General features: G+C 38.3%; 1 protein-coding gene across 1 annotated transcript; it reads left to right on the top strand.

The window, feature by feature from the left end:
* The first annotated feature begins 83 nt into the window (after positions 1-83).
* Positions 84-27103, top strand: LOC121298278. Its single transcript, XM_041225312.1, has 7 exons — positions 84-356; positions 13837-14014; positions 16343-16394; positions 16601-16688; positions 17081-17622; positions 21937-22080; positions 24430-27103. Exons 2-7 carry the CDS (start codon positions 13875-13877, stop codon positions 24901-24903), a joined length of 1440 nt encoding a protein of 479 aa, XP_041081246.1. The 5' UTR covers positions 84-356; positions 13837-13874; the 3' UTR covers positions 24904-27103.
* Positions 27104-27991: the final 888 nt, after the last annotated feature.

The raw sequence follows: 27991 nt of genomic DNA, 5'->3' as shown, positions 1-27991 counted from the left end.
TGCACATTTGGAATACCGTGCCGCTGTGCTATGTGGGTTGTGTTTTATCTATCACATGGTACTGCTGTGCCGTGGAGCGGAGCACAGATGGAGCAAGCTTGTAAAACCAGAGGCAAATCTCACGGTTTTTCATAAAGCATACACGAAAACAGATTAACTGCTGAAGCTTGTTGCAAATTGAAAAGCTGAGTGAAGCAACAAAATATTGCAATGCTGCATGCAAGTTGCGCAAATCAAAGACTGTGACCTCCGCTGCCCTCGTACTTCTTGAAAGATCATTGAGTAGAGCGGGGTCTAAAAATGAACTAGAGATGCTGGAAGTCACCACTGCACTTTGGAAACCTTTGAGACACTGAGTGAGTATGTCTATGCTGCTGAAATATGTAGGGTAAAATGTTTATGTTGGGTTTTTCTTATTTGCATTGTCGTGGTGACTATATTTGTTCAATTTGCCAGTTTGGATAAAGAAAGTGTGACTGATGCGATGTAGCGAATTTAATCTATTTTATAAATGTGTCCGCGCTGTGTATGTTTATCGTAGTTTTTATTTAGCAGTATTCTCAAATAGAAACGGCTGTGTTTTTGGTGGGTCCGTGTGACATTCAGAGTCCTGAACAAATCGATGTTGTTCAAGAATTTAATGAGGCAGCACATTATTTAATTGATGATAATTGCTAGCTCGAAAATGTGTACTGTTCATCGACTATGTCAATATAAATTGAATTAATTGGTTATTCTCTCATCACAAGCCATTAGATCCAGCTATTACATTTTTGCAACAATTCAGTATAATAATAATAATAATAATAATAATAATATAATAATAATAATAATAATATTTATTATATGAGTTTTTATATCTACACAAATGTACATGTTTCGCGAAAACAATGGCGGAAACTTCCAGATACCTTATGGAATAACTCATCCTTACCAAAATGCTTTCACGAAATATGTAAATTGACGACCCATATATATATAATATAATATATATACAAATATATATATATATATATATATATATATATATATATATATATATATATATATATATATATATATATATATAAATGTATTATTTTACCTGGGTAACAGATTAATATAATAACAACCTAAAAGTAATACAATAAAATGTTGGAAATAGCAGTCATTTCCATTTACAGTAACTTTTGTTTATTCAAGCTGTTCTTGCTATCAAGCAAGCAGTATTACTTTGATCAATCAACATTCACAGTTGTGGGGAATCCATGTAATATAATTACACTTTTTGTAATTGTGATAAACAGAGTGACGCAGGAGATTATTGTAGAAAGGCTTCAGTGCCTGTGCTGCTAGGCAGCAATAAGTGTAATCCCACTACATTCTTTATACAATACGTGCATGGCGCTGTGAGACTGCCCTTAATTACTAGAGAGCCAGCTCACATGCAGGAAAAGGTGAGAAGCACAAGGAAGAAATACTGTATAGAATGGGGATGAAACAGGAGGTTTCGCAAAGGAGGAATGGTACTAGCCTCTACTGTGTCACCCATGCTTTCAACATGAGTGAAAACACCAATGATCTCCACTCGTTTAATCAGGTTCAGCTTTCAGTGCAGTTCAATTCCATGTGTTAATTTACCATTTAATAACGTGCAGGATCTAATTTTCAAGAGGGGCTTCTTGGCAAGCCACTGTATATTTGCACATGTTCCGTGTTCATTCACAACAGTCAAACACACGCTGTTGATAGCACACAGTAGAACTCTTGGAAATCTATAGTCACCATACCTGATTGCGTTCTGCGGTCCTGCATGCACAAGGAATCTGAAAGGCAAAGAGCATTCATTCCCTAATTCTCTACATGTTGTTACCTTTGCAGCACACAGATATTTGGAAGACATTCTACTAGTGTTGTGAGATATACTAAAGATTTTCCTTTCAAAGCCTGGAATTCTGTAAACCTCTCCCCATACCCTATCATGAATACATTATAACGTAAATAAAAACTTAAAACCTTGATTTATGCACAATTTATAATACAGTACAGTATTGACGACCCAGCTATACAGATTGAAACAAAACCCGAGTTCGTTTTTTTAAAAAAAAACAAAAAACAATTTCAGTGCTTTTCACAGAACATTCTTGCTTTTGGCCTAGAGAGTTTATGTACTTATAGTCTGTATTTAAATAGCATTGTATTCAAACATAGCATGCTGCTGTAGGTATCTGTTCAAACATTGTGGGAATTATTTATAATTTTTCTACGTGAGCGAGTGTACTTTTAAGTAGACGTTCTGTTTTATTGAGAGGTGGTGTGGGTTTATTTTAGTTGAAAAGCTTTACTCAACTGCAGTACAGTGCTAGGCTATATTATGCATCTCTTCAGCCAGTTTAAAATGGAAGGGTATTTCAACATTCATCTCAAAAATCCACACCATTGAAATATAGCCATCTGATAGTTAAACAATTCAATGTAAAAAAATAAGTACAATAATGCAGCTTATGCTTTCAGCTACTTAAATTCATGCTGTAAGCAGTAAGACATTTTTTGACCGGAACCAAATTGATAAAATGAATTACAGTGAACTGAAGCAGATGTGGTTGGTAGGTTTGCTTGCTTCTTCAAATTACAAAGAAAAATCTGTGCTCATGCTTTTTGGGAACAAAATGCAGTGACTGTAAAATGTGTTTTAATAATTAATGAAAGCACCAGACAGGCAGGCAGTAAGACTTCCCTTGTTTAAAGTATGTAAGTGCAATGAGGTGAAAGACAGACATCTCAGACTAATAATGCAACACATCTCAGCTTTGGCATCCTGCTGGTGCAATTTAGGTTGGGTGTTCAGGTGGCAAACTGTTGGGAACATGACTAGAAAAACTTTGGTGCTTTGGTGGTACAAGGCACATCTAACCTGACTGAAGTGACTTTTTTGTTATGATTCCTTATTGCAAAGCTTCTTCCAGACAGAGGAAGTGTGCCGTTACAAACATACAAAATTGACACCCAGGAGGAGTATGATGCAATGAGATGCAATGTAATGTAGTACTGTGTGGGATAGTCTCAGTTTGGAATGTCACATTCCATCTAAGAGTACTTAAACACTGTATGAGTGTGAAATGATTTAATGTCCTATGATACTACATACTGTGGGTTACATTATTGAATGTTTTTTTTCCTATATCTGACCTAAGATCAGTGGATTTAAACAAAGGACTGACACTGTTGTTTTGCACAACACCTATAAGTATCAATCATTTTGTTGTTCTCAAGAGTTTCCGCTGTTATTGCAGAGTGCTCACACAGACATCAGAAGTTCCTTAAAGGTGCACAAGGGTCTGTGCGTCTTATCAGTATGTATAAGGGTCACACTCTTCTCGAAGAGCTGAATTTTCTTCAGAGCTTTTGCATTGAGTACAGTACAGAGAAGAGGCAGGTCAGCTGAACAACTTCACTCCTCATTTAGTTTCCTTCTTGTGACGCTTCTGTGGGCTAGCCTCTCTAAATCATTCATAAGTTCCAAGGCCAGAGAGCCCTTCGCTGGACCTGAGGAAGAAAGTTTAAAGCCTCATCTGAGAACAAAGCCCTTATTTGTTGTTATCCTGCTGAATTTGCCAGGGATCATCGGGGAGAGCAGCCAAGAATGCTGTAGATGCTTGTTTTCCATCTCGTTTGAGGCTTATCCTGCTTCCAGAAACACTTTTTGTAACAGAGCAGAGAAAAGCTTGAGGGAAACATATTTTAGAAGCCTGGTCTGGTTTGCATGTCCGAAGTAAAAAGCACTGTAGGTCTTCAGAAGGAGCGGCTCAAAGTCTTGTTCATGCTACTGTAAGTACAAATTCAACTGCTTTAAATAGTTGGATATAATTAAATACAGTGAGCGCAGGCCTTGTTTTTGAAGTGTCCAAAATGATCATCTGTTGTCATTTATTTAACGACTGTAACCAAATTAATGAAAGGTGGGACTCAGACTATTTTCATCTTTTTAAGCACCCTTTTTGACATATTTTAATGCATTCAGTTTATTAACCTCACCCCCTGTAGCCATAGATTTTATCAGAGTCCATAGATCTCGTGTGTTGTCTGTCAGGCTACACACTGGGGTGTGAATGTTGTGGCTTAGGCCTATGTTTCCTGGCTTTTATGAATTTCTAAAAGTATGAACACCTGTCATTTCTGATGTAATAAAACAAAAACAACATGATAATGTTATTTTTTCATGTAAATAATGTATGTTTTCTATAATAACAGTCTTTGCTTTGCTGTACAGTTCCTGACACCAATAACTGCAAAAACTTATTGAGGATAGCTGCTACATATACTAATGAAGTTCTGTTGGGATATTGAGTTTCCGGGGGGGGGGGGATACATTTCATAATTTTTAAATGAAATGATTAATTCTCTTTTAATCTTTTAACATGTGTTTTGTAGTTGTATTGTTTAACCCTGGGGAGTAATTTCAGGTTTGCAGAATTCTCAAGTGTCCCTAGATTAACCTTCCTTATCAGTAAATTGCACATGAACTATAATCTCGAGTGCATTAAAGGAAGAATTGCTGGAAATGTGCCAGTTAGCCCCAGGCAGGGTTAAAGTGATTATAGCATCCCTTTACAGGATTCAAAACTGACATTCTCATTAAACCAGTGAATGTGGGAAAGTGCTTTCACAGAAACATTTTGCACTGCTTTTTCCATGCTAATACTGTGCATTTGCTATGATTCATCTGATGTAAAAGTTGTTTATTTTGGGACTATTGATAGTTATCTGGGCTTTTAGTGATGTTACGTCAGTGCCCACTGACTGCCTGTGGTTTGGCTGCTCAATCATTTCACTGTTTGAATGCACTGTTGGTTATTAAATACCTAACATGCAATTAATGTAGATAATATTTAAACAGCGGTTCTCAAGATTCTCAGAGTCTAGTTCTGAATGTAATCTATTATCATAGGACATGTTTCTCCATCAAATATTCTAACCTTAATTCTAATTAAATACCTATTTACCTTTGAATGGTGGCACATATATTGAACGTTAGAGGGGATATGTTTGTGTACTGTACCAGACTCTTAATATTAATCTTGCTAGATTTGAGCCAGAACTGTAGATAATCTGGGCTATGGATCAAGTACCTTGTTTGCCCATACTAATGGGCACAGCTGCATGTACATCAGCATATGCTTTATGAAATGTATAGTTTCTTCTTTAGAATCTGTCATATATAACAACAGGACTGTATGCTTTTTCTGGTCCTCTTTTCCAAATACAGTATATAAATCTAATTGATTTTAGAAAGTATTATGTTTGTGCATGATACAGTAATAGTAACACACTGTAGCACAGGACAATAGGGTAAGTGGTCCACTTTATGTAGATGTGGACTCAGTAAGGGAACAGAAATCCACAAGATATATTGCTTACATAGTGAAGAGGGCAGATCATTAACCACTCTGCAAGGAACAGTTCCCTCTTCCCAGAGCTGAGATTTCCTTTGGTCATGGAGACTGCAGAGGTACTGAGCGATTTCTAATACTTCCATGTAAGGGAAGTGCTTAATTGGTCTTCCACCCCCCTTGAGATGGGGGATTTGGTTCAGTGCATGGCCTTTGCTAATCTGCCGGGTGGTCCCGTTCAGAATGAGCTGTTAATACCTTCACCACTGTAGACAATATTCCCAAGACTTTCCTAGTGATATTCTTATAGTTGTTTGGAACCTACAAGCTGCAATGGAACACTGCTAGTCCTACTTAAATACAAGTTAAACACATAAAAAACACAATGTGTATTCCACTTCCACAAGGGGAGTGCAATGTATTGCAAACAGTTTGTAGTTTTAAAATTTCATTTGTTCGAATACAAATTGGGATTGTGAGCTTTTAAGAATGTCTGTGAATCTGTGTCCAGAAGGTTTAATACATGAAAGAGAATCTGCATGAAACTGTATTGGTTTTGCTTGCTGGGCACTATTAATAATTCATGGTGCAATAAATCAATTTTGATGAATTATCACAAAAAGCAACGTAGAGTGCAAATTACCATACTGCAGATGCGTTCTACCTGTATATACAAGTACAACACACTTAACACATTCATCCGCTATAAGCCATACATAAAAGTGCTGCCTGGCCTGCTTGAAAGATTTTTAAAAATACATTTTGTTGACTATTCCAACGAAAATGACATTTGAAAAGACAATTAAAGGCTGGCTGTGTGGGAGGTAAGGAAGCTTATTAGTGTTGCTCAGGTTTCAATGCTCAGTGCAAAGCTGATATGCTGCACTACAAAAACCAGCCTTGATATGTAATGATTTGAAGAGTGCCTTTAATTTTCAATTAAAGCTATGTAATGCATCTTGGAAAGTTATCCCTAGATTCTATATATAATAATCATACTAACCACACAATTAGCTTCCTCCTCGTTTACACCCAGAATTCTCCAGCACCACATGTCTGTGTATGTGTTTCTGTTTAATTCAAACCTGACATGGAAAGAAACATGCTTGTTTCTATGAACAATAAATGCTGCTTGCTTAGTGTCTCTCTGCAAGACGCAAGGATGTGGGAGGCATGCAACAGACAAACAGCCCTGCCTTGTGTGTAACCTACTTTTCAGGCTGATCTCTGAAAGACCTGCCTAAAACCACTCTGACGCTCTGTGTCAGGGTTTCCTGGAAAACAAACTCAGAGTGTGCCTTATCTACTGCAGGCTGCAAATGAAAGAAACCGCCAGGCTGCAGGTGCACGCTGCAAGACCATACCAAACAAGTTGAGTCTTTGAGATTTACACCAGGGCTTTGCAAAGCAACACCGAGCTGTACACATGCCCCAAGAACAGAAAGATATGCGTGCTTCAGACCTTTCAAAGATAGGTATGTAGAGTATCTGTGCTCCGGAATAAGTGCTGAACATAGTTAAGGTAATTATGTTTCATGCTGCGAAGAGATCCATATTCCATATCTACATTGAGATGTAATAGCAATAATACCCTCCACCCATCTGTGCTCCACATGCTGTCTGCCCAGCAGAACAATCCAGCATTCAAAAGAAAATTGGATATATTGGAGGTCATTTTTGCCTTTTTATTTAGTCTTTGCAGAAAGTAAAGTCCCCTGTCAGTGTGTTTTTGCTTAGTTTATTCTCCAATAGAATAATTGAGCTGGTATTCACCTTTCAGGGAAGCCAAATATAGATAACATCCATCCACGCCAACCAAAAGAAGATATTATGTTGTTTAAGGGAGAGAAGAGAGTGTGACACCTTCCCCCTAAAGCAGCCACAGATGATCTTTCCATGGCAGTTAGGTCTGTCTCCAAGCTGGGAGCTATCCATCATACACAGAGTGACTTGCTTACTGGCAGCCTGTTGTCTATAGCCGTGGACACACTGACCAATGCACTCAATAGCATGAGATTTTATATATATATATATATATATATATATATATATACACACACACACACACACACACACACACACACACACACACACACACAAAGGTATTCCATTGGTTTGTATACAATGTCCCCTGCTGAAATCTTTTGAAAACAAGACCCATAATCATTGTACTTTTTAACTGTTGACAAAATACTTACAGAATACTTAAAATTGCTGCTGACGACATGTACGGCGAATTATTTATTTATTATAATTATAGTGTTATAATTAAATTATACATGTAACATTTGCATTTTGCACTAAACCATATTAAATTAATATACTATTATTATTTGAATTAGTGCCGATATCGTCGTCCCGTCAGTCCAGAACAAAAGATCAAAAGATAATGTGTGTGTGTGTGTGTGTGTGTGTGTGTGTGTGTGTATATATATATATATATATATATATATATATATATATATATATATATATATATATATATATATATATATATATATATATTAGCCGTATGTTTTAGCCTCTATTTGCCCCCATGGCAGCTGTACTGACATCCAGGGCAGATCAAACATCCGGAGAAACTCTAAAATTGTGCGACGCGACCTCCTCCACTCAGATGTGACGATCGCATCGGGCAGTGTGTTCTGAGCTTTAATTAACACATAGTGAGGCAGCAGCTCCAACCAGCAATAGAGACGTAAAGTAAAATCATGAATAAAAACACACTGCAAATAATCATACTGCCCAAAAGCCGTGCAAGAAAATACCTAACACCCTTCATGATGATGAGCAGTGTGCTGGAGAGGTGTTCATTGAAATAATCATTGCTCCAGTCATTCAGGTCACTGGAAGCTTTTTGTAATGTTTTTCTTTCTCTATCCCTCAACTGTTTAATATCGCTCTGACTGCTTCTTATTGTACATACTCAAATAGTGTGTTATTTTTAACTGGACATAGACATATCTGTCAAAGTGTCTTTATCGGTGTAAGAGCCAGCGCAATCTAGTGACTACATCTGTATTGCCAGCAATACAAAAGCAAACTGTACCCACAGTAGGTGTTCACTAGATAGCGCTGGCCTGAGTAAAAGGACCATCTTGCTGATAGAGCCATGTTACATATGTCTATGGCTGGCAACTGAAAGAGTAAGCCTGCAGTTCTATTCAGGGTGGCTGGTAAAACGAACAGTACCTGTTATGAGCAACTGCAGGAGGGGAGAACGAGGGAAAAGGAACTGTAAAAACCAACATAAATTCACAGGAAACAGAGTTGGCAAGTCTCAGAGTTTCTTTACTTTTTATGACAAAGGAAGTGGCAAGGATAAAAATAAACACTGCACTTTTTAAACTACTTTTAAACAGAGATACCAGTCTGCGATTGTGGCATACAGGTTTCTGTTGAACTTTGTGCTGTTTGCTGAATAATGGTTAAACCATCAGTTTGTTTTAAAAGCACACTCCACAGCCCTGTTTGATACAGCACACCGGACTGTCATTATATTCCAGAGAAGGTAGAGCACATCAATCATTTTTATATTGCATCTAGGTCATGGATAAAGAACCACAACATAAGATTGATAATTATCATTGGTCTGCCTTCGGTTTTTAGCTGTATCTAATAATCCCTTTTTTAATTGTGATGTATCATGGTAGATGTTTCTTAACAGACGAGGGTGTGTAGAAAGGTTACTGTGATATACTGATTGGATAAGTTATTGTAGGCTATATCTTGGGAGCCATTTGCTGCACACCTTTATTAAAAACAATTTACGAATTCCAAACTCTATCATAATCTTCGTGACCTTGCCAGCATTAGGTTCACAGCCAAATTCATCCTGAATCGTCGAATTTCTACATAAGCTGCCATTTGTATAATAAAGAGTGATTCATTTTGAAATGCGGATGATCTAATGGTTTATACTGCAGCATGTACCCAGTTATGGAAAATGATTAGTTTCGCTGTGGGTGTAATGTCAGTTCACATAACAATGGTGTTTGTTTAGTCTGAGCTCAGTTTTAACTCGTTCCTGTTCAGATACTGTATATAGCTACTTGCCAGCAGAGTGCCAGACGAAATACTGAAATATAGTTAAGAGAGCTTGTCTTTGTGCAGATTCTGTTACACGCTTTAGCAGTTTTCCCTTTCAGTGTCATTATAAACTGAATTTCCAGTAGTGTTCACACTTGATTAAAAGGATTTTTTTTTTTTTTTTTTTTTGGTTGCTGTAATCCTTTATTAAGATCATATTTGCTTTAAAGAAAATCAGTAACTGCAGAAATGTCTGTTTTTCTGTAGCAGTAACAAAACGATGGCTTTCAACTTTTAATAAAGTTTTGTTACTGTCTGCTTCTTACTAGTAGGGGCTATTCATAACAGGGAAGCAATGTATGCAAATGAATTTGAATGAATGTTAAAAGAACAATGCAAAACTATTCATCGTCTTTGGCTTACTGAATCTACCTTGAACCAAAATGTACTAAATTGCTTATTTGTGTAAAATGAATACATCGTGAATGCAAAAGCAGGATTCATATTTGGTGTGATGCCAAAATCCTGATGTTCCTCTTTTTTATTAAAACGAACTGTAAGCCTTTTCAGCTGTAACGCTTCTGCTCATTAAATTACTGCTTGTACAACCCTGATTTGCCTTTCATTATAATGTACATAAAGCATTGGCATTTGAAATAGAAGTAGCACTAACTGGACTCTTCCATTGATCCAAACTGTTACCCTTGGCATTTCAATCGCAGGAAAGGGTACATTGCACAACCAGAGCATCTTCAGAACAATACCAGTATAAGGTGGTGCAACAGCAAAGCGAGTGGAAAGAATGCAGTGTTCAGTGTTCTATTTCTTGGTGTTGTCGGAAATGTTTTTCTAAAGCAGAGTAATATTAATCACGTAGCACCTTTTTGAAGTAGAAACTGTACTGAACAGAGATCAAACGGCAGTCAAGAATGGGCCAGATCTTCAAGTCCGTTTGCTGTGTAGTGAACAGTGGAAATGTTGAGGCAGGGACTAGTTCCATAACGTACAGTCGTGCCATTTCAGATTTCAGTCAGATTTAAGCTCTTGTTTTTTTGTTTTTGTTTTTGTTTTGTTTTTTCAGATAAAAACTTAATCAATTTATTACAGCAGCATTTTTTTTTTTAAATCATACCCTAACAAAATTACCAGCACAGGACAGCAGGCAACTTTTAAAGCTAAGCAATGTGCACCTGTGGTGTTCAGGCCCAATGCCAAATAAAGCCTTATTTTTCTATTCTTAGTAGAGAGAAATAGTTTTGTTTTATAAAATACAATCTGCTTACCCCTGCAATGATTGCTTTTTGTAAATGTCTTATTCTTATTTAAAAAAAAAAAGAATTTATTCATTTACTAATTTTACCTATCAAGATTATATTTATGTTCAAATGCCATATTTAATTATCAGTACATTGATTAAAAGTGGGGGAAAAAAAAGGAATTGGTCATTTTTTGAAAAACAGAATTTGCTATTCCCCAGAATAGAAAATCAGTAGCCCCACATCGCTATAGTGACACTACCTTTGGCTGAGATATGGATGGGTATATTTTGAGAGCCAGTTGTCCTCATTCATGAATCTATACCTGGGCATTTGTTATGAAAAAAATTAACAATTGTGTGATATGACTCAACTGTGTGCTGCAGAAACAGAATAAGGCTTTAATTAAGCTGTAGTTTCCATACTTGACTGAAGGTGCCAGTACTAGATATACAAATACTGCAAAATCAACAAACCAAATCAAGATGCCATATACACTCTAACCTTTCGAAAACTTCTGCTGAATTGTAAATGAATTATTTAATGCATTAAGTTAATTATTTAAAGTATTTTGATGCATGGGATAACAGATGATTCATACCAGAATCCACAGTTACATTTTATTTTTGTGCAGCAGTAAAAAGGGTTTAATATGAATAAGTCTGCAATGCTTCAGTAAAAGGTTTACCTCCTTCTATGAAGTAAAATAGAAACCATATGCAATTTCATATTAAATCCGCACGTCAGCAGCCCATGAGGTTTTAAGACGAAGGAGGGTCTTTGCAATGCGATACATCTGTATCAGAAACTCTGGGAGGCCAACCCTTTTCCTCTGCTGGATAACAGTACCTGCTGCATATATGTACTGGATGCTCCATCTAAGTTGCATGGGTACTTTGGAATTCCTGTCAGCAGTCATTTGATCAAAACCGCTAAATTGTTCAAAGTGACCCTTTTACAGCATCTAATTTTGTCAGAAAGGGCTCAGCCCTCATAACAACCATATTAATTCCTGGTGATAACTGGTAAGGTCACCCGGACAATTTAATCCTGCAAAAGGATGGCATATGGGGCTTTCTGTGTGAGTGTCCATTAAAGGATCAGGGAATACATTCTGTGGCTGATAAAGACTTCCTTACTAATACCTCTCTCTCTCTCTCTCTCTCTCTCTCTCTCTCTCTCTCTCTCTCTCTCTCTCTCTCTCTCTCTCTCTCTCTCTCTCTCTGTGGTGTTAACATTTGGTTTAGTTACAGTATCAATTACATAGAAGGGTATGTCAGGATGCATCTGATTTATACTACCAAGCTGGAATCGCAATTCCAGTAGATCATTGTACAGTGTTTAGAACCAGTACGCCTGTGCAGAAGACTTGGCACAATTCATTTATTTATTTATTTCATTTCATTTATTTGCACTTTGTCATAGACCCCAAGGTGCTTTACAGAAAACATAACACACACAGCATAATAAAACATTAAAATAACACAAAAAAGACTATAATCAAAAGACTATTTTCAATAAAAGTAAATACGTTTCCAATCATGTATAGTAAAAAATAAAACCTGTAATAATGGATATCATTAATAAAAAGACTATAATAAAAAGGCCTGTGTATGGGATCAACAGCTCTTGTAAATAACTGGTTTCTAATCCATTAAGGGACTTATAAGTAAAAATAAAATCTTAAAATCAATTTGAAACTGCACAGGAAGCCAGTGTAAGGAGGCCAAGACAGGAGTAATATGTTCCCCTTTTCTGGTTTTAGTTAGAATTCTTGCAGCAGCATTCTGAATAAGCTGCAAGCGAGATACTAAATACTTTGGAATCGCAGATAAAAGTTCATTACAATAGTCGATTCTTGCTGAATCAAAGGCATGCATTAGCCTCTCAGCATCAGATACAGAAATAATAGATCAAAGTTTAGCTATATTTCTGAAATGATAAAAAGATGCTTTAGTAATTTTCCTAATGTGAGAATCAAATGATAGAACAGGATCAATAATGACCCACAACTTTCTTGCTTCAAGTTTTAGTTCTGAGGAAAGGCTGCTAAGATCTGTTTTATATAAATTAGAATTTTATAATTGGTGCTGTGAACCCACAAGCATGACCTCAGTTTTATCAGAATTCAACATTAGAAAATTCTGTGACATCCAGCACTTTACTTTAATACCCTAATAGCTCCTGAGTAGGAGGTCTGTTTTTTTGTGATTTATAATAGGTTACGGTGACTGCTGTATACAGAGTGAGAGCAGCCAGATCCCCTCACCCACTCTTTTCATTATTTTCCTTACATTTGAACATGATTAGACTTTACCTGTAATTTAAGAGCGTGAACTGTTACAAGCTCCAAGTGCTGTTCACTACATAAAGAGCTGTTGTGATGCAGGATATTTTGGTGTCCCTTGTAGATAACCCTCTATTTTCCAGAGGCTTGGCAGCATACGGAAATTATTTCAACCCTATGAAGTGTTTGTAGCATACAATTTTACCTACTATATATAAACTCACTTTGCAGTTTAGCATTATGCTTTACCATGTTGTCACTGTGCTTGTGGTTTTTAAATAACTTTACTTCTGATGCAGTTTGAAAAGTGTTAATGGCATTCATTAAATAATACAGTGAGCTTCAGTTCCCACCAGACAGATGTTCCATCCTAACAGATGTTCTGTGATTTTTTTTTTTCTTCCTCCGTTTTATGTTTTGAAAGCATAGAAATTGCCCTTTTCAATGGGACTGGAGTGCAATTAAACAGCATTAACAAATCGCCAAGCATGTGATGTATATCATATTCCAGTTAACAGCTGTTGGCAGGATGGGTGTGTCTGGGTGGAGTTAAGACAGAAGATAGGCTTCGACAGTAGAGGGATCATATGATTTAGAACAGGAGGCATGGGGAGGGGTGTATGGAGAAATAATATAGCCCAGTTTTTCTTCAAATTGAAAAACAAACTTAGTGTTTGCATAAGGTCCTAAAAAAAAAAGATGTTCCTCTTCTTAACCATATCTCTTTATATTCACACAGTAGCTTATATAATACTCTTCAGAAACACCTAATTAATTCTCTAAGGGTTCAGGGCAAAATAAAGGTTAATTAACATCAGTACCCTTTTGTCTTTCTTGGTAAAAACTGAATAACTAAAGTGTTATACTCCATAACGTCTTTTTATTTTATTTTCAGTTCTTCGGAGTAAATACATTTGAGTGGAGTCTCCATCAATGGCCTCTTTGCTGACTAGCTCGAAGGGAACACCAGTGTCTCCCTCACACGGCAAGGACCTGTTCCTAGGAACTGTTGCTGCTGCCTCTGCTTTCCTGGTCATGGCTCTCATTGTACTGCTGTGTGTAGGATGCAAGAAGTAAGCAGACACATTTTACCATCTATACTGTGTTACTGTAGGTCAGAGGGTGTCCAGTCACAGTCATGGAGGGCAATCCATCCAGGTTTAATAGGTAAAATGCTGTAGTTAACTACTTCAGGGTCTGGGTGGAGGTTTAATTAGATCAATTTATTAAACAATTTAGAACAGGGTTGGAACAAAAACTAAGTGTAGAAGGGCCAACTTTGGACACCTCTGCTGTAAGCCTTTCTTTAAAACACAGAACATAAAATAGTTGTGCTGGCAGCGGAGTAATGACTCGCGTTTTTATTGTGCTTGTCCACATACACTCTCCTTATAATCACTTGATACTGGCACTTCCAACGCTGCATCTGTAATTCTGGTTAGCATCCTCTTTGATGGTTTTCTTGGTGATTTGAATTCATAAATGATTCTGCTCAAGTTAAATACGTCGTAAAGCCACAACCAGTAAGCTCAGGTCTTCAGTATAATGGTGTTCCCACTGCAGCCGCACATTAATGGAAAACAATGCAATGCTTCTCAAAAGAGCTCAGCTCCTATTCATGGACTGTATACATGATGCAACTTAAGAACAATCGCAGCCTAAAATTCACTAGAGAGCCATGGAGGAGAATGTGTGCTTGATGTGAAGCTTCACCTCCTGAGACACAGGCATTGCAAGCCACGTGGCAAACATCAAACACATTATTTGTGGTCTTGTTGCTGAGACTGGAAATACCATTTCATATGAACCACAACTGACTGAAGATGATTTAATATGTTTTACATTACTGATTTCAAACCAGGGACTGTTAATTTGAATATGAGATCAATTAATTTTAATATTTTATATTTCATGTAACATTTAGTGGAATTTAAGCAAAGACACTGTTTTCAAAACAAAGTAGATGAATTTTGATTGTTTTGATGGACTACTTTTCTATGAGGTTAAAGTCTACTTTTGTTTTTTTTTTTTTTTTTACTGGCAGTTTATTTTTAGAAAATGGGTTTGGTGGGTCGGAGAGATAGGAAGCTCCTAATGGATCAGAAGCAATCCAGTTTGCACCAAGGTGACGATCTGAAGATTTTGTCTGGGGACCCATATTAAGCCTAGTATTGGCCTTTGACCTGCAGTTAGGGAGGAAAACCATCTGGGGATAGGTATACCTCATCAGCGACCTCTACTGGTCAGCAAACATATTGGCTTGACAGCAGGATCTGATGAGAATCAGTCCTTCTGATCGCAAAGTGGTTTGTATTGGACAGTGTCCTTTATATTCGAGGAAATTGACGGCAGTGACAGTTAAGAGCAATACCAGCTGCAGCGGCTAGTAATGCTATCATGAACCACAACTGTTGTGTGTATCATTTGTACTGTGTTAAGTTTTGGAACTATGCCACTGTTACAGTGGGAATTTCAAGATTCTAAGCTTAGTGGGCCACATTGCAGGAATTTAGATCGGTTCACATTTTGAGTCTTGTTAAAACTGCTGGCTGCCTCAGTGTAAAAGTAAAGTTTTTCTGTATCATGAACAAAGAAGTCTGACAATCCTTCGGTGTGCTTGTGACCAATGTTCTTCCAACAAAAACTGAATGGCAGTACAGGGCTGCAAAAGCTGCTGTGGCACCATTAAACATGATCTGTCTGGTTTGCAGGCATTGTTTATTTAAGCTGCCAAGCTATTGGCAAGTCTAGTCAGTTTGCTTTGGAATGCAGACTGCTGCCAAGCTACTTTTTCAAAGCTTTTGTATTGAATACTTTCAGCTCTGTGTTACTGGAGGCCAGAACTGAGGCCTTGGATGTTGCAATAGCTAAGATGGGATTGGGTGCGGAAATCGGTAATGCATTGCGGGGTCTGCATCATTAGTTACAGTATGCTGGAGATGTGGAGGGCTGAACTGTCAACGTGTTCTTACAGCAGAGGAGAAGATCCTATCTCGTATGGTAGTTCACCTTCCACATTGTTAGCGTTGTCGAAAGCTAGCCTAGGCTCGGATTGCCTCACAGTTTTGAGCATCGCAGCCATACCCTTTGTTTTAACTCAGGCCTGGGTGTGTTAATACTTGAATGGGAGATGCCAGCAAATGCCAGCTGTTGCAGGAAGTGGTATCGATGCTAGGGGGCACTCTTCTCTCTGGATGAGTTATGACACTGAGGCCTTTTTTTTATTATGCACTATTTTAAACAGCAGGGTTGTTTCAATTCGGTCCTTGCTAACCTCCCCCATCTTTACATTCATTGAAGTGTTCTCATGTGTGGAGTAGGGTTTCTCTGGTTTTCAGTACAGTTAGCACATTATTACAGTGTAAAATCTCTTGATCTATTTTTTTTTTTTTATATTTCAGGAAAGGGAAGACAAGGAAGGTCCAGATTGATGGGGTGAAACTGGTGGAAATGGTATTTTGAATTATCCTTTTAGTAATGCAAAGTGAACTGTACTGTACTATGCTGGATCCCAGTAAACATTCCCCACGTCCGTGTCCTATTTGATCCTGTTGTACTTTCATCAACAGCTATTCTTTGATTTAGTGTCCGTGGCTGTTCTGTCCTGGGTATTTCGAAACAGTCTGAAAGCTCTTATTGTTCCTATTCTCATTCCACAGTCTTTGCTCAGACAGACACAACTCCGGTCTATCAGCAAATCTGATACAAGACTTCATGAGATGAAGAAGATACCATGCAATGGGAAAAGTAAGAACTGTTTATGAGGTTTGGAAAACAGCAGATTCATTAAGTCACCAGGTTGTAGTTTTGACATGTAATTGCTTGAATTGTATTTACATTGTAACACTTGCATTTAAGTGTCCAGAATTATATATATATATATATATATATATATATATATATATATATATATATATATATATATATATATATATATATATATATATATAAACGCACATTAAATATACCTACATATACAGATTCCACACTTGCTCTTATGAACAGCTAATGACAGTGTGCATTTTTATAGTATTAGTTACCATCCATTTAGTAACTGCTCTCCAACAACACAGTGATGTTCATATCTGCTGTGTAGAGTTCCTCTTCTCTCAGTGCTTGTGTGCTTGTTTCTCTTTTAGAGGGTACCAGAAACCGACCGGTCAGCATGGACCTGCTCCATCTCCCGAGTCGTCGATCTGACTGGGATTTAAGATGTCCGCAGAACAGGCAGCTCCCCACACTCCCGCTGAGCCCTGGCGAAGACAAAGACCACACATATTCAGAGGTGGGGAGGCGCTCTTCTCAACCCCGCGGCCCTGAAGACGCCCTTTATGAGAGTGTGGGGGGCAGGGATGAGACTGGAGCAGCCGCCGCCGCCTCTGCTGTGCTGCCCAAGCATTTTAAGCAGCCTCCCCAGTGCCATGGGAACGGCAGCGTGGAGCTCTCTCCCAGCCAGGAGCCCTGCAGGCAGGCTGAGAACTCTGTGACCGCAGAGTATGCCTGTGTGCGGAAAGTCAGGAAGGCCGATAAGGCCCAGCAGCAGCAGCAGCTTCAGAACAATCCCAAGCCAGCAGAGCAGGAAACCCGCTACTCAAACCCAGAGATGCTCCCTGGTCAACGCAAACATGATCCCCCAAGGATAAACGACGTGGACGCTTTCTATTCACATTCCTTCCCAAAGGTGGGTTTATGTTGTGTCAGGGTGGCATAGGTAGGTTATCCAGAACCTTACAGCCCATCAAGAGACATGTTGTTCTTTTGGCTTGGCTGTTGATTATCAATCTATTATTCTGGGATCTAAAATTATTTTATTGTCTGATTAGGCAATAATGCCGACTGTTACAGACATAGAGATAACCGATTTGCAGCAAAGCTAGATCATTGATTGTTGTGACGTTCTGAGCAAGGTTATGGCAGCTGCAAAAAGGATCTCTGCTGTTATAAACTTTGTTTCTAAAGACCTTTTAAAATGTGTTTTTAGGGTTTTTGTACCGCATCACATTACAATGCCACAGTCTAAGCTTTCATCACAGGACAATTCAAGTGTCTGCTGGTGGGATGTTTTCTGATCCCTGAGAATAAAGAAATATGACAGGTTTTGACATTATTTAGAGCTCATTTGTTGACAGTTAAGATAATGATGGCTAACCGCTTAGTTACCAAGGGTTAGGGTTAGGGTTAGGGTTAGGGTTAGGGTTTGGGTTTGGGTTTGGGTTAGGGTTAGGGTTAGCAAGCGTGTGTTCAAGACAGTTCGAACTGTGGGAGGGATTGAACTGACAGTATAATACAGAAATCAAGGTTCTTGCAGACAGGACCGGATTTATGGGAGCGACAGGATCAACCAAAATAATTGCCATAAACAAGATGCTGCAACTGTCTAGCTTTGTGTGTGGCGCTGCTTTGAAATTGTATGCATGTTTTTTTTTTTTTATTTCTTTCTCTCCAGTCTCCATTCTGCCCATTAAATCAAGTTAACTAGACATTAAAAAAAATAAATAAAAAGATTGACATGGTCATGTTTATGTTTCTATATTATGAAATCTCTCTCATGACAATTGAATTTGCATTTCAGTGATAATTGTGACACTTTTTCTATGCCCCAAATATATCATTATCCTGGTATACCTGGACTGCTAAATACACTGAACAAAAATATAAACGCAACATGTAAAGTGTTGGTCCCATGTTTCATGAGCTGAAATAAAAGATCCCAGAAAAAGCAAAAAACAAAAAGCTTATTTCTCTCAAATTTTGTACACAAATTTGTTTACATCCCTGTTAGTGAGCATTTCTCCTTTTTGCCAAGATAATCCATCCACCTGACAAGTGTGGCATATCAAGAAGCTGATTAAACAGCATGATTATTACACAGGTGCACCTTGTGCTGGGGACAATAAAAGGCCACTCTAAAATGTGCAGTTTTGTCACACAACAAAATGCCGCCAGCCCAGGACCTCCACATCTGGCTTCTTCACCTGCGGGATTGTCTGAGACAAGCCACTTGGACAGCTGATGATACTGTGGGTTTGCACAACCAAAGAATTTCTGCACAAACTGTCAGTCTTGACCTGACTGCAGTTCGGCATCGTAACCGACTTCAGTGGGCAAATGCTTACCTTCGATGGCCACTGGCACGCTGGAGAAGTACGCTCTTCACGAATGAAGCCCGGTTTCAACTGTGCCGAGCAGACTGCAGACAGCGTGTATGGCGTTATGTGGGAGAGCGGTTTGCTGCTGTCAATGTTGTGAACAGAGTGCCCCATGGTGGCGCTGGGGTTATGGTGTGGGCAGGCATAAGCTACGGACAACGAACACAATTGCATTTTATTAATGGCAATTTGAATGCACAGAGATACCGTGACGAGATCCTGAGGCCCATTGTCGTGCCATCACCTCATGTTTCAGCATGAAAATGCATGGCCCCATGTCGCAAGGATCTGTACACAATTCCTGGAAGCTGAAAATGCCCCGTTTTTCCATGACCTGCATACTCACCAGACATGTCACCCATTGAACATGTTTGGGATGCTATGGATCGATGTGTACGACAGCGTGTTCCGGTTCCCACCAATATCCAGCAACTTCGCACAACCATTGAAGAGGAGTGGGACAACATTCCACAGGCCACAATCAACAGCCTGATCAACTCTATGCGAAGGGGATGTGTCGCGCTACATGAGGCAAATGGTGGTCACTTCAGATACTGACTTGTTTTCTGATCCACGCCCCTACCTTTTTTTTTTTTTTAAGGTATCTGTGGCCAACAGATGCATATCTCTATTCCCAGTCATGTGAAATCCATAGATTAGGGCCTAATGAATTTATTTTAATTGACTGATTTCCTTACATGAACAGTAACTCAGTAAAATCTTTGAAATTGTTGCATGTTGCATTTTATATTTTTGTTCAGTGTATATAAAAATAATACAACTGAGTGGAGACTGAGTCTCATCCATAAACAGTCGTTTAAACATCCTTCAAAGTAAAGACCAGTACAGTATTTGATATCGGTTCAGTCAGTTGGGTTGCCTGTCATAGAGCAGTAATATCCACCAGAGGGCAGTGACAGTTATTCAGGGAGGCAGGCTGTGCTTTATATTTGCTTTGGTGTGGGCGTCATGGCAAATTTTGTCCCCCTCCCTGTTGTCCTAAACGAGTCACGTGGCGATTTCGTTTCGCGATTCAGAGGGAACAGAGGAATGCCCAAGTATATGTTGATATTTTTCTGGCTCTAGTTATTTATCATCTCCGGATGCTTTATATTGATCTGTGTGTGATTATCATAACCTTTATAGTGAAAAAAAACAAAAAAGAACCACAGAAAATAAGGTTTAATTACTATCTACTCATTAATATATATATATATATTATAAATGCTTACCCAAAACATTACAAAGTAGCCTGTCCTCAAATGAGGACATTGACATTTTTATGGCTTCAGTCAATTCCTTGGGCTCCCAGTCAATGATTTTTTTTTTTTTTTATGTATGCTGTTCCATGGTAAAAAGCTTAAGAAATTGCAGTAAAGCACCATGGGATTTTTTTGTGAGCCTCAATTAAACATTATATCAGTAGGCATGCATGCTTTTACTAATAGTATTGGTTTTCAAATAGGAAAATTGATTTCAATAAAATGAAAACATATTTTTATTCTGTAGCATACACATTTCAGAGACAGTATGTCAAATTCACTTTTGTCTTCCGTACAGTGCAAGTTAGTTGACACACACTTGATTTGCTATGTACTGTAGATACAGTGCTTGGAAGGCGGCCATTATGTATTTGCTGTGTTACAAGTGTGAAGGAGATTTAGTATGGCACACAAATAACTCACTGATTACAAGAATAATGAAATACATGTTGTTATAGGTATAGGTTTGCATGATACATATATATTGACTGAGTAATTTGGTTTCTTTTCATTGCCCTTGTGCTAGATATGTTCATAGGAGAGCAATAAAAGAATCATAGTACTTCTTGATATGTGTACAGTTTGTCATTAGGATAACTTAACTGCAGCATTTCAATAGGAAATTTCGTTCACGGCAGCATTGTGAAGCTATAGAGTGGACACCAAATGACAGTATACATGGAGGATAGTGCATGAACTGTCATGAAGGGGAAGGAACGCTTGTTCACTACACTTGGACCATGGTATCCTACTGCAACGTTTTTTTTTAAGGAACACGCTCAGGATGAGTAAGAGAATCATGTGAGCCGAAGTTGCCAATATCTAAATATGCTAAATATCCATGTCTGCCGCCTTCTTGAAGGCGTATAAATGGCTCCTATATATGTTTGCTGGACCCTACTTTCTAAATGTGTTCCAAGAAGCAAGCACTTTTAAGAGGTCTGTCCGGAGTTATGAATAGATGCCCTTTCTGGCTGAGTTTGTTCTTTATATATACAAATTTATGAGAGAAATTAAACCTGTCAAACACCAGGTTTGACATTTAAATATATTGTAAAAAAAAAATTAAAAAAGCAACAGAGACTGAAATTCATTTTTAGCTTCCACATGGTTTGCACTGTAGGACCATGCTTTGCAGATGATGTCAATGTGTAAAATGTACTATAACCTATTTAAACAAGCCTCTGGATGTGGATCACTGGTTTCTCGGTCACCGGTGATAAATATCTGTATTCAGAATGCTGAAAGAAGCTGCTGTAATGGTTTTGTCAGCCTGAAGTATAAAGATGCTGGTAAATAGGAAAATAAATGTGTCGTCATGTAACAATACCAATACACACGCATGATACATTTCATATTGGGCGATGAAATATGAAGATGCACAATGTGGACTAACTTCGCTTCAGTGCACCACTTTTTTCAAAACGTTATACTAGCAGAACGAGTTTTAGAAAACGTGGTGAAAACTGCACTTGAACAAAAGCTTTGTAAACCTGACCCTGTGTTACCTCAGTATTAGTACCATGGATCTGCTGTGCCAACAGAGCTGATCAGTGTTTGTTTCATATCCACTTTGTGATGCAGGACTCTGGCTTTGTTGGCAATGGGGAGCAGTATATCTGGAAGCCCCCGGAAGATGGTGATGGATCAACCCTCTACCCAGGAAATTCAGGGGTGCAGAACTTCTCCCCTGGGGGCCTAACCCCGGGACCTGCCAATGCGGATGAGGTCAGTGCTTCACTGAATTACCTGAAGCTTAATATTAATGCCCTGTCACAACACGTTTAATGGTGCAGTGCACTTTACTGCTATTTAATTACAGAGTGCTTTCCAGTTCTCCTGTCTGTTAATTGTTACTGTAGGAAGACCCTGGCTAAATTTAAATACAGGTCAAATACATACTTATCTAAATCTCTCTGTGCTGGATTAATTAACAGAGAAACAATGTAATTCTCTAAAAGCCGTCTGGGTAGACAGTATCGTCTCTTCCAGTCCATTGCAGTGGAAGGCCTTGTTCCATCCAAGTCCTTAATTATTGACTTGATCTACAGCAGGGTCAATTGAATAGTGAGTCTGGAAATGGAATGGACTGGTCTACCCCTGCTTTAAGCCTTTAAGATTTGGACAGGGTACGCCAGGAATGTTCCATTCAGTGGTTCTGTCCCGGCATATACAGTGCAAGCCTGGTTGCATGTGTTTTAGGGCTTTCACTGCATAGCCAACCAGCCAAACTCTTCTGTTTGTTTGGCATGATATAAAAGGATCTCTATAAAGGACTGACTCTGGGGAAAATCATTTCAAGTTGCAACGTGCTCTTCCGTCAAGCTCAGCCTGTGCATCATTTGAATCCCATTTGATCCACGCATTAGGCATCTAGAAGTGAATGTGGTCTGATTTGTTTTAAGTACCGCAAAGCTATTATGCGCTCAGGTTAAGACTTGCCCGTGTTTTGTGTTTGTCATATCCTGTTAATATGAAAACAATTGAAACCTTACAGTATTATTAACATGGTGGTAGGTGAGTCTGCTACTGATATCCGCAAGAACAGAAGAGAATAAGTCTTTGTTCCTAAGAGATAACAATGTGGTAACCTGTAAATCTGTAGTTATGAATTCTACTGGGTTCTACTGGGTACTCCCAGACACATGTTTGGACAACAAATGACTAGAATTATTAGCATAAACATGTTCTATCCTAGTGAAATAATAGTAATACTGAATGCATTTGTATTTTAAAGTGTATATTTGTGACTCGCTTCTTTCTTCATATTAATAACCACAGTAAGTCCAGCTTTTGTTCCATTTGCTCTGACCTCTCAAGCAATCTCGGACAGCATGTGAGTGGAAGATGACGAGCAACAAGTCATGTTTGACAGCTGCTCTGCACTTTCCAAATACGTCTTGTGATTTCCTGTTGCATGGAGGCAGTGAAGCACAAAAGTTTAAACCCTTCCTGGTGTATCAGTGTAACCACAATAAAGCTGCACAGTTAAGCTTGCTGTCTTTAACATGGAACGCATGGACCCGGTCTTATTTTCTAACACGATCACCTGAAACGTATGGCTGGAAAGTCATAATAATAACCAATCCAATTATTTTAACATGTTAATATTTCCTGTATGTGTGTAAATTCCTATTGTAGGTCTCGTGTATAACTTTTAAAAGGACGCTTTTACATTCTCCTGGTAGAGGCCATTTAGAGCTCCCAATAAAATCAATCATTTATTTAGAACCCAGAGTTCAGAAGCCAATCTTTTTTCACAGTGATTGATGCTGTCTGGTGCCCTGGCCTATACTTATTGCAGGTTGCATAACAGCCAAATTATCAAGGCCCTGGAAAGAAATGCCATATTGTAAAATAGGCTTTGTATAACTGTCCCTTGCCAGATTTTATGCAGGAGCCATAAAAGAAAAATACATGACTTACACAGCTAGCAGCATGGTTGTTTTTCCACCTTACTTCTTTCCTGTATAATGTTGTCCTAAGAGATACTCTAGCTGTCTCCTTAAGGCACAGTTCTCAGATCACATGATTTAAACTAAGAGCGCTTTGTTAGATTTGTAAAATACACAATCTTCTTTTGCTGCTATTGCATTTAATTATGATCATTTTTTCAGCTCACATGGGAGTATTAAAAAACTGTGCTAGAAGATGACACTCTAGTAATTAGATTTACATTTTTAATGTCATTAAAGTCTAATGCTTCTTAAGTCCCTATGGGATTCATTGTGTAACACTGCATTAATAAGCATTGTGCTGTCATCATTTTTGAAAGTATCCAATTATCAAAGTGTAACTAGCAAAGCTTCCTAGAGTGCTGTTAAAAAATGTAAAGGGCTCATTTTTGTGTGCTTATTTTTCCCATCTGTATCATTAGCCTTTCAACTCTTTGTGCAGCAGATGAAAGATAATGGATGTTGTTGCTCGGTTCTGATCAAAAACACATGTCGGGAAAAGATTGAGGGTAGGCGGTAACGGTCAAAACAATATGGTGAATTACCGTACACCAGATGGCAAGCTACAAGAAATCAGACTGTGGATTGTATCTAAGGATCCTTCTGTTTCCTCTCTTCTCAGATATCAGATATGTACTCGAAAGTGTGCAAACCATTCAAGAAGAGACCTCCCGCCTCCCCTCCAGTCCCATTCAATCAGGGAGCCCAGGAGAACAATCCGCCCCAGAACCAGGGCTGGTCAGCAGAACCACAGGAGGGCACTGGGCATGACGCCGACAGAGCCCAAGCGTGGGTCGGAGGAGCCCAGGCAATGAAACCCAATGAGGAACCCAGCTACGAAGCCATCGGCGAGAAGGCCTGGGTCAGGAATGAGGAGATTGACCCAGCGTACGAGTCCATCGATGCCAACTGGAAGAGAGAAAAGCCCACCGGCCCCCCGGCAGGCAAGAAGATAAAGAACAGGGTGCCGCTGAGACCCTGCTCCGACGAGAACTTGTACGAAAACATCAGTGACCTGAAACAAGGAGCCACAACAAGCACCACAACCGTCTTCATGTTTAACGACGGCATCGAGATGTACGTGACGGGACTATAGTGACCCACCAAAAAAAACAAAATGATAATCATCAACTCTCAACACTTGTGTATCATTCTCGTACTTCACTTTGTTAATCACACTCAACAAATCTATTGTGATGCACAGCCGAGCAATGAAAGTAAAGTTCCTCACCTGCATTTACTTGTTGTCATACCAGTGAAGAGACACATTAATAATGTAATCAACAGCGGTGGTTTACATTGGATTTAGATTCATTCTATCAAAGTTGGGTAAGGGTTGGCTAATGAGTGGGATCTGTTTTTGAGTACATTTAGGTCACATTGTTAAACTTTAGATACTTTGAGAAGGAAGTGCATTGTAATAACTGCATGTTAGGTATGTATGCATTTCACTACACTTTGACTGGTTTGACAAGGTTTCTTAACTTGAAGTTGTAAAATTCACTCAAAACTGCCCTTACTGGTTAGTCAGCCCCTGCAGATAGCACTGATGTACCCGTAGTCTGACTGTGAAGTGTTTGCATGACAGGGGTTATCCTTCCTAGGTCAGGATGCAGTTCCAGGAACCTCTGCCACACATTGTGGGTAGCCTGTGGATGGAGGGAAGATTCCAAAGACAAAAGCGTAATGATTATGTGGAGGACAAAATTACGAGCATGAGTGTTTTTTTGGAGACTGGCCCTCCTTGGTCAGTACCCAAAAATCTGTTTTATTTCCATTATTAGCAAACAAAATATTTTTTTCTATTTGGCCTATGAAAAGGTACCATCAGAAGCAAACCTACAAAAAAAAAAAAAGCTCAGGGAAAGAATAAAAAACGCTGTACAAGGAAGAACTGATATCAGGATTAGTTATGCTTGAAAGACGCTGTATTTTGCAATGTACTTTTTTTGTCCCTTTAGTCAAGGTTACAAAGCACTGTATTTTCTATAAGCACTGTTTTTACAAACAAGTAAGTAAAAAATAATAATTTACACAACAGGCTGAGGCACTGCCATGCTTAGGTGTATTGTATTTTTGGTACCACTCTTAATGCCAGTTGCTTGCTTAAGCATGCTGCATGCACATACAGTACTGTATTATCATACCACTTGATACAAGTGAAGTATTAGATTGCAATTTCAAGAATACTGTACTAGGCTAGATGTAGGCACATTTCAGAGTTCTCTCTTCCTCCAGTCCACCTTGGTGTTTCATATCACCAGTCACTTTTATTTTGTAGTTCTTTTTTTATTATTATTCGTGATCACTACAGACATTGGCTGGGTTTCAACCACAGACCAAGAGGTGAAAGGCCCTCCCAGCCCTTAATGTGCTATAAACACAGACAACAGTCACCATAGAAAACACAAGAAGATTCTGTTTGTCCAAAGCCACACTTGCACAATGCAGCATGACACCTCCCTTGATGCTATGATCTGTGTCTTCTTGGAACCCAGATTGCCAAATCAACTCTTTGATTGCCTAATGGTTAAGTTTTTGGGTATTTCTGAAATGCAGTACTCTCTAAATCACTAGTTCATGAGTTGTTGGATTGCAGTAGGAATTCTACAGTTCTGGGAGAGGAGGGGGGAGGGACTGTATTTAGATTGACTGCTGTTTAGATTATTGAGTTATACTTTTGTAATGATTTTGTGTATAAAGTATTCTGTATTTCTTTGAGTAGATGATGACATTTTCGTTTAAGCTTTCACTTTCTAGGCAAAAAGGCAATGTATGTGTTTTGCTGAAAGTTGGCGCTATGTAAATCCTGGACAAGAATTGTGTTCAAATTCTGTTAAATGTTTTACTTATTTTTCTTTATGGCAAAGCAAAGTTTAAATCTATTGAAATAAATGAGGCAGCTCTGTTCGTCTGTTACATGTAAAAATAAGTGAAATTAAGTGCTTATGTGCAAAAGATTATGTTCTTTTTATATTGTAAAATAATTATTTTAAAAAATATGGATGCAGTTTATACTTTTGTAATAAAGTAGCACCTTAAAACTGTGAATATACCAGATGTAAAATGTGTACTTGACTATCTGATGTTGTACAAGTAAATACACTGGGAGGTGGTTAGCTGAAAATCAAGCCCTTAGTTTGGTTGTAAGTTTTCCCTTGAAATTCATCAAGTTTTTAAATGTATAAAACAACTAGACTTTAGATAGGAATCTATGTCATACAGACAAGTATTTTTTAGCTGTACATTCACTTTAGTAAAAACATAAGGTCCAATTATAAAGTTTAAACGCATGAGTAAAGATTGTTGTTGTTTTTTTAAAGGCTAGACTGTTGTTAATGGAACCATCTGCAGTGTGTAACGGTTTGATAAAATATCAAAACAAACTAAAACAAACACTCGAAATAGTTTGTATGTCAAAGCTTTTTGGATATGGCTCATAGGAGGTATACCCAGCTATACTTATTTGCCCTCCCCTGCACTAGAATCATTTTCTTTATATGTATTTTCTATATATTTATAAATCTTTATACTTTTTTTCATGCTGCTCTGTGTTGACACATGTGTTTTAGAAAAATCTAGGTCTTATTTTATCCCATGTTTCAAGGACGGACCGTTTTCTATTTCATTTATTTGAAATGCGTACTTACTGTGGTTATGTGTGGGTTATCACTTTTCAAATGGTATCCCAGCATGATGCAGTATGCAATACATTCACTTGTTACACAACTACAGACTTGCACAGCAGTATCACAACTGAAAGTGCAAACTAGGGGCGCAGCGCCGCACATCAAAAAAAATGAATCACATCTGTTCAGATTCTAACTTATTTTCCATCTCTAACAGAAGCAATGATTCTTTTGTTCAACTGAAAGCTGATTCACTTAACAGTCATCTGGGCAGCAGCAATAGCTTTAAGGCAGAATCAGAAAGAGGAATCCCCAGTACCTGATCCCATGCACATATGCCTTTTGGGATTGGACTTGGCATATTATTTCATGCAAGTCAAACCCTTTGGTTCTTCGGCACTCTACTGAAAATTATTGAATAGAGCAGCACAGCTATTTCATTGAAGGATTACAAGGGCAGCCTGGTTTTAATCCGAGTATCATTATAGCTGCTAACAAATCTTTTCTATTATACAGATCTTTCCCATTCTGCATCTGTACTATAAACTGCTGTTG

The sequence above is a fragment of the Polyodon spathula genome, chromosome 23 (genome assembly GCF_017654505.1).
Source record: "Polyodon spathula isolate WHYD16114869_AA chromosome 23, ASM1765450v1, whole genome shotgun sequence".
In the NCBI taxonomy this organism is placed as follows: domain Eukaryota; kingdom Metazoa; phylum Chordata; class Actinopteri; order Acipenseriformes; family Polyodontidae; genus Polyodon; species Polyodon spathula.
The sequence above is the reverse complement of the archived record's forward strand: the minus strand, read 5'-3'. Positions and strand labels throughout refer to the sequence as shown.

Coding starts and splice junctions, on each gene's coding strand:
- LOC121298278 (XM_041225312.1), top strand. CDS start 13,875: ATGGCCTCTTTGCTGACTAGCTCGAAGGGAACACCAGTGTCTCCCTCA. Junction 16,395..16,600: donor GGGTGAAACTGGTGGAAATG/GTATTTTGAATT, acceptor CTCATTCCACAG/TCTTTGCTCAGACAGACACA. Junction 16,689..17,080: donor GATACCATGCAATGGGAAAA/GTAAGAACTGTT, acceptor TTTCTCTTTTAG/AGGGTACCAGAAACCGACCG.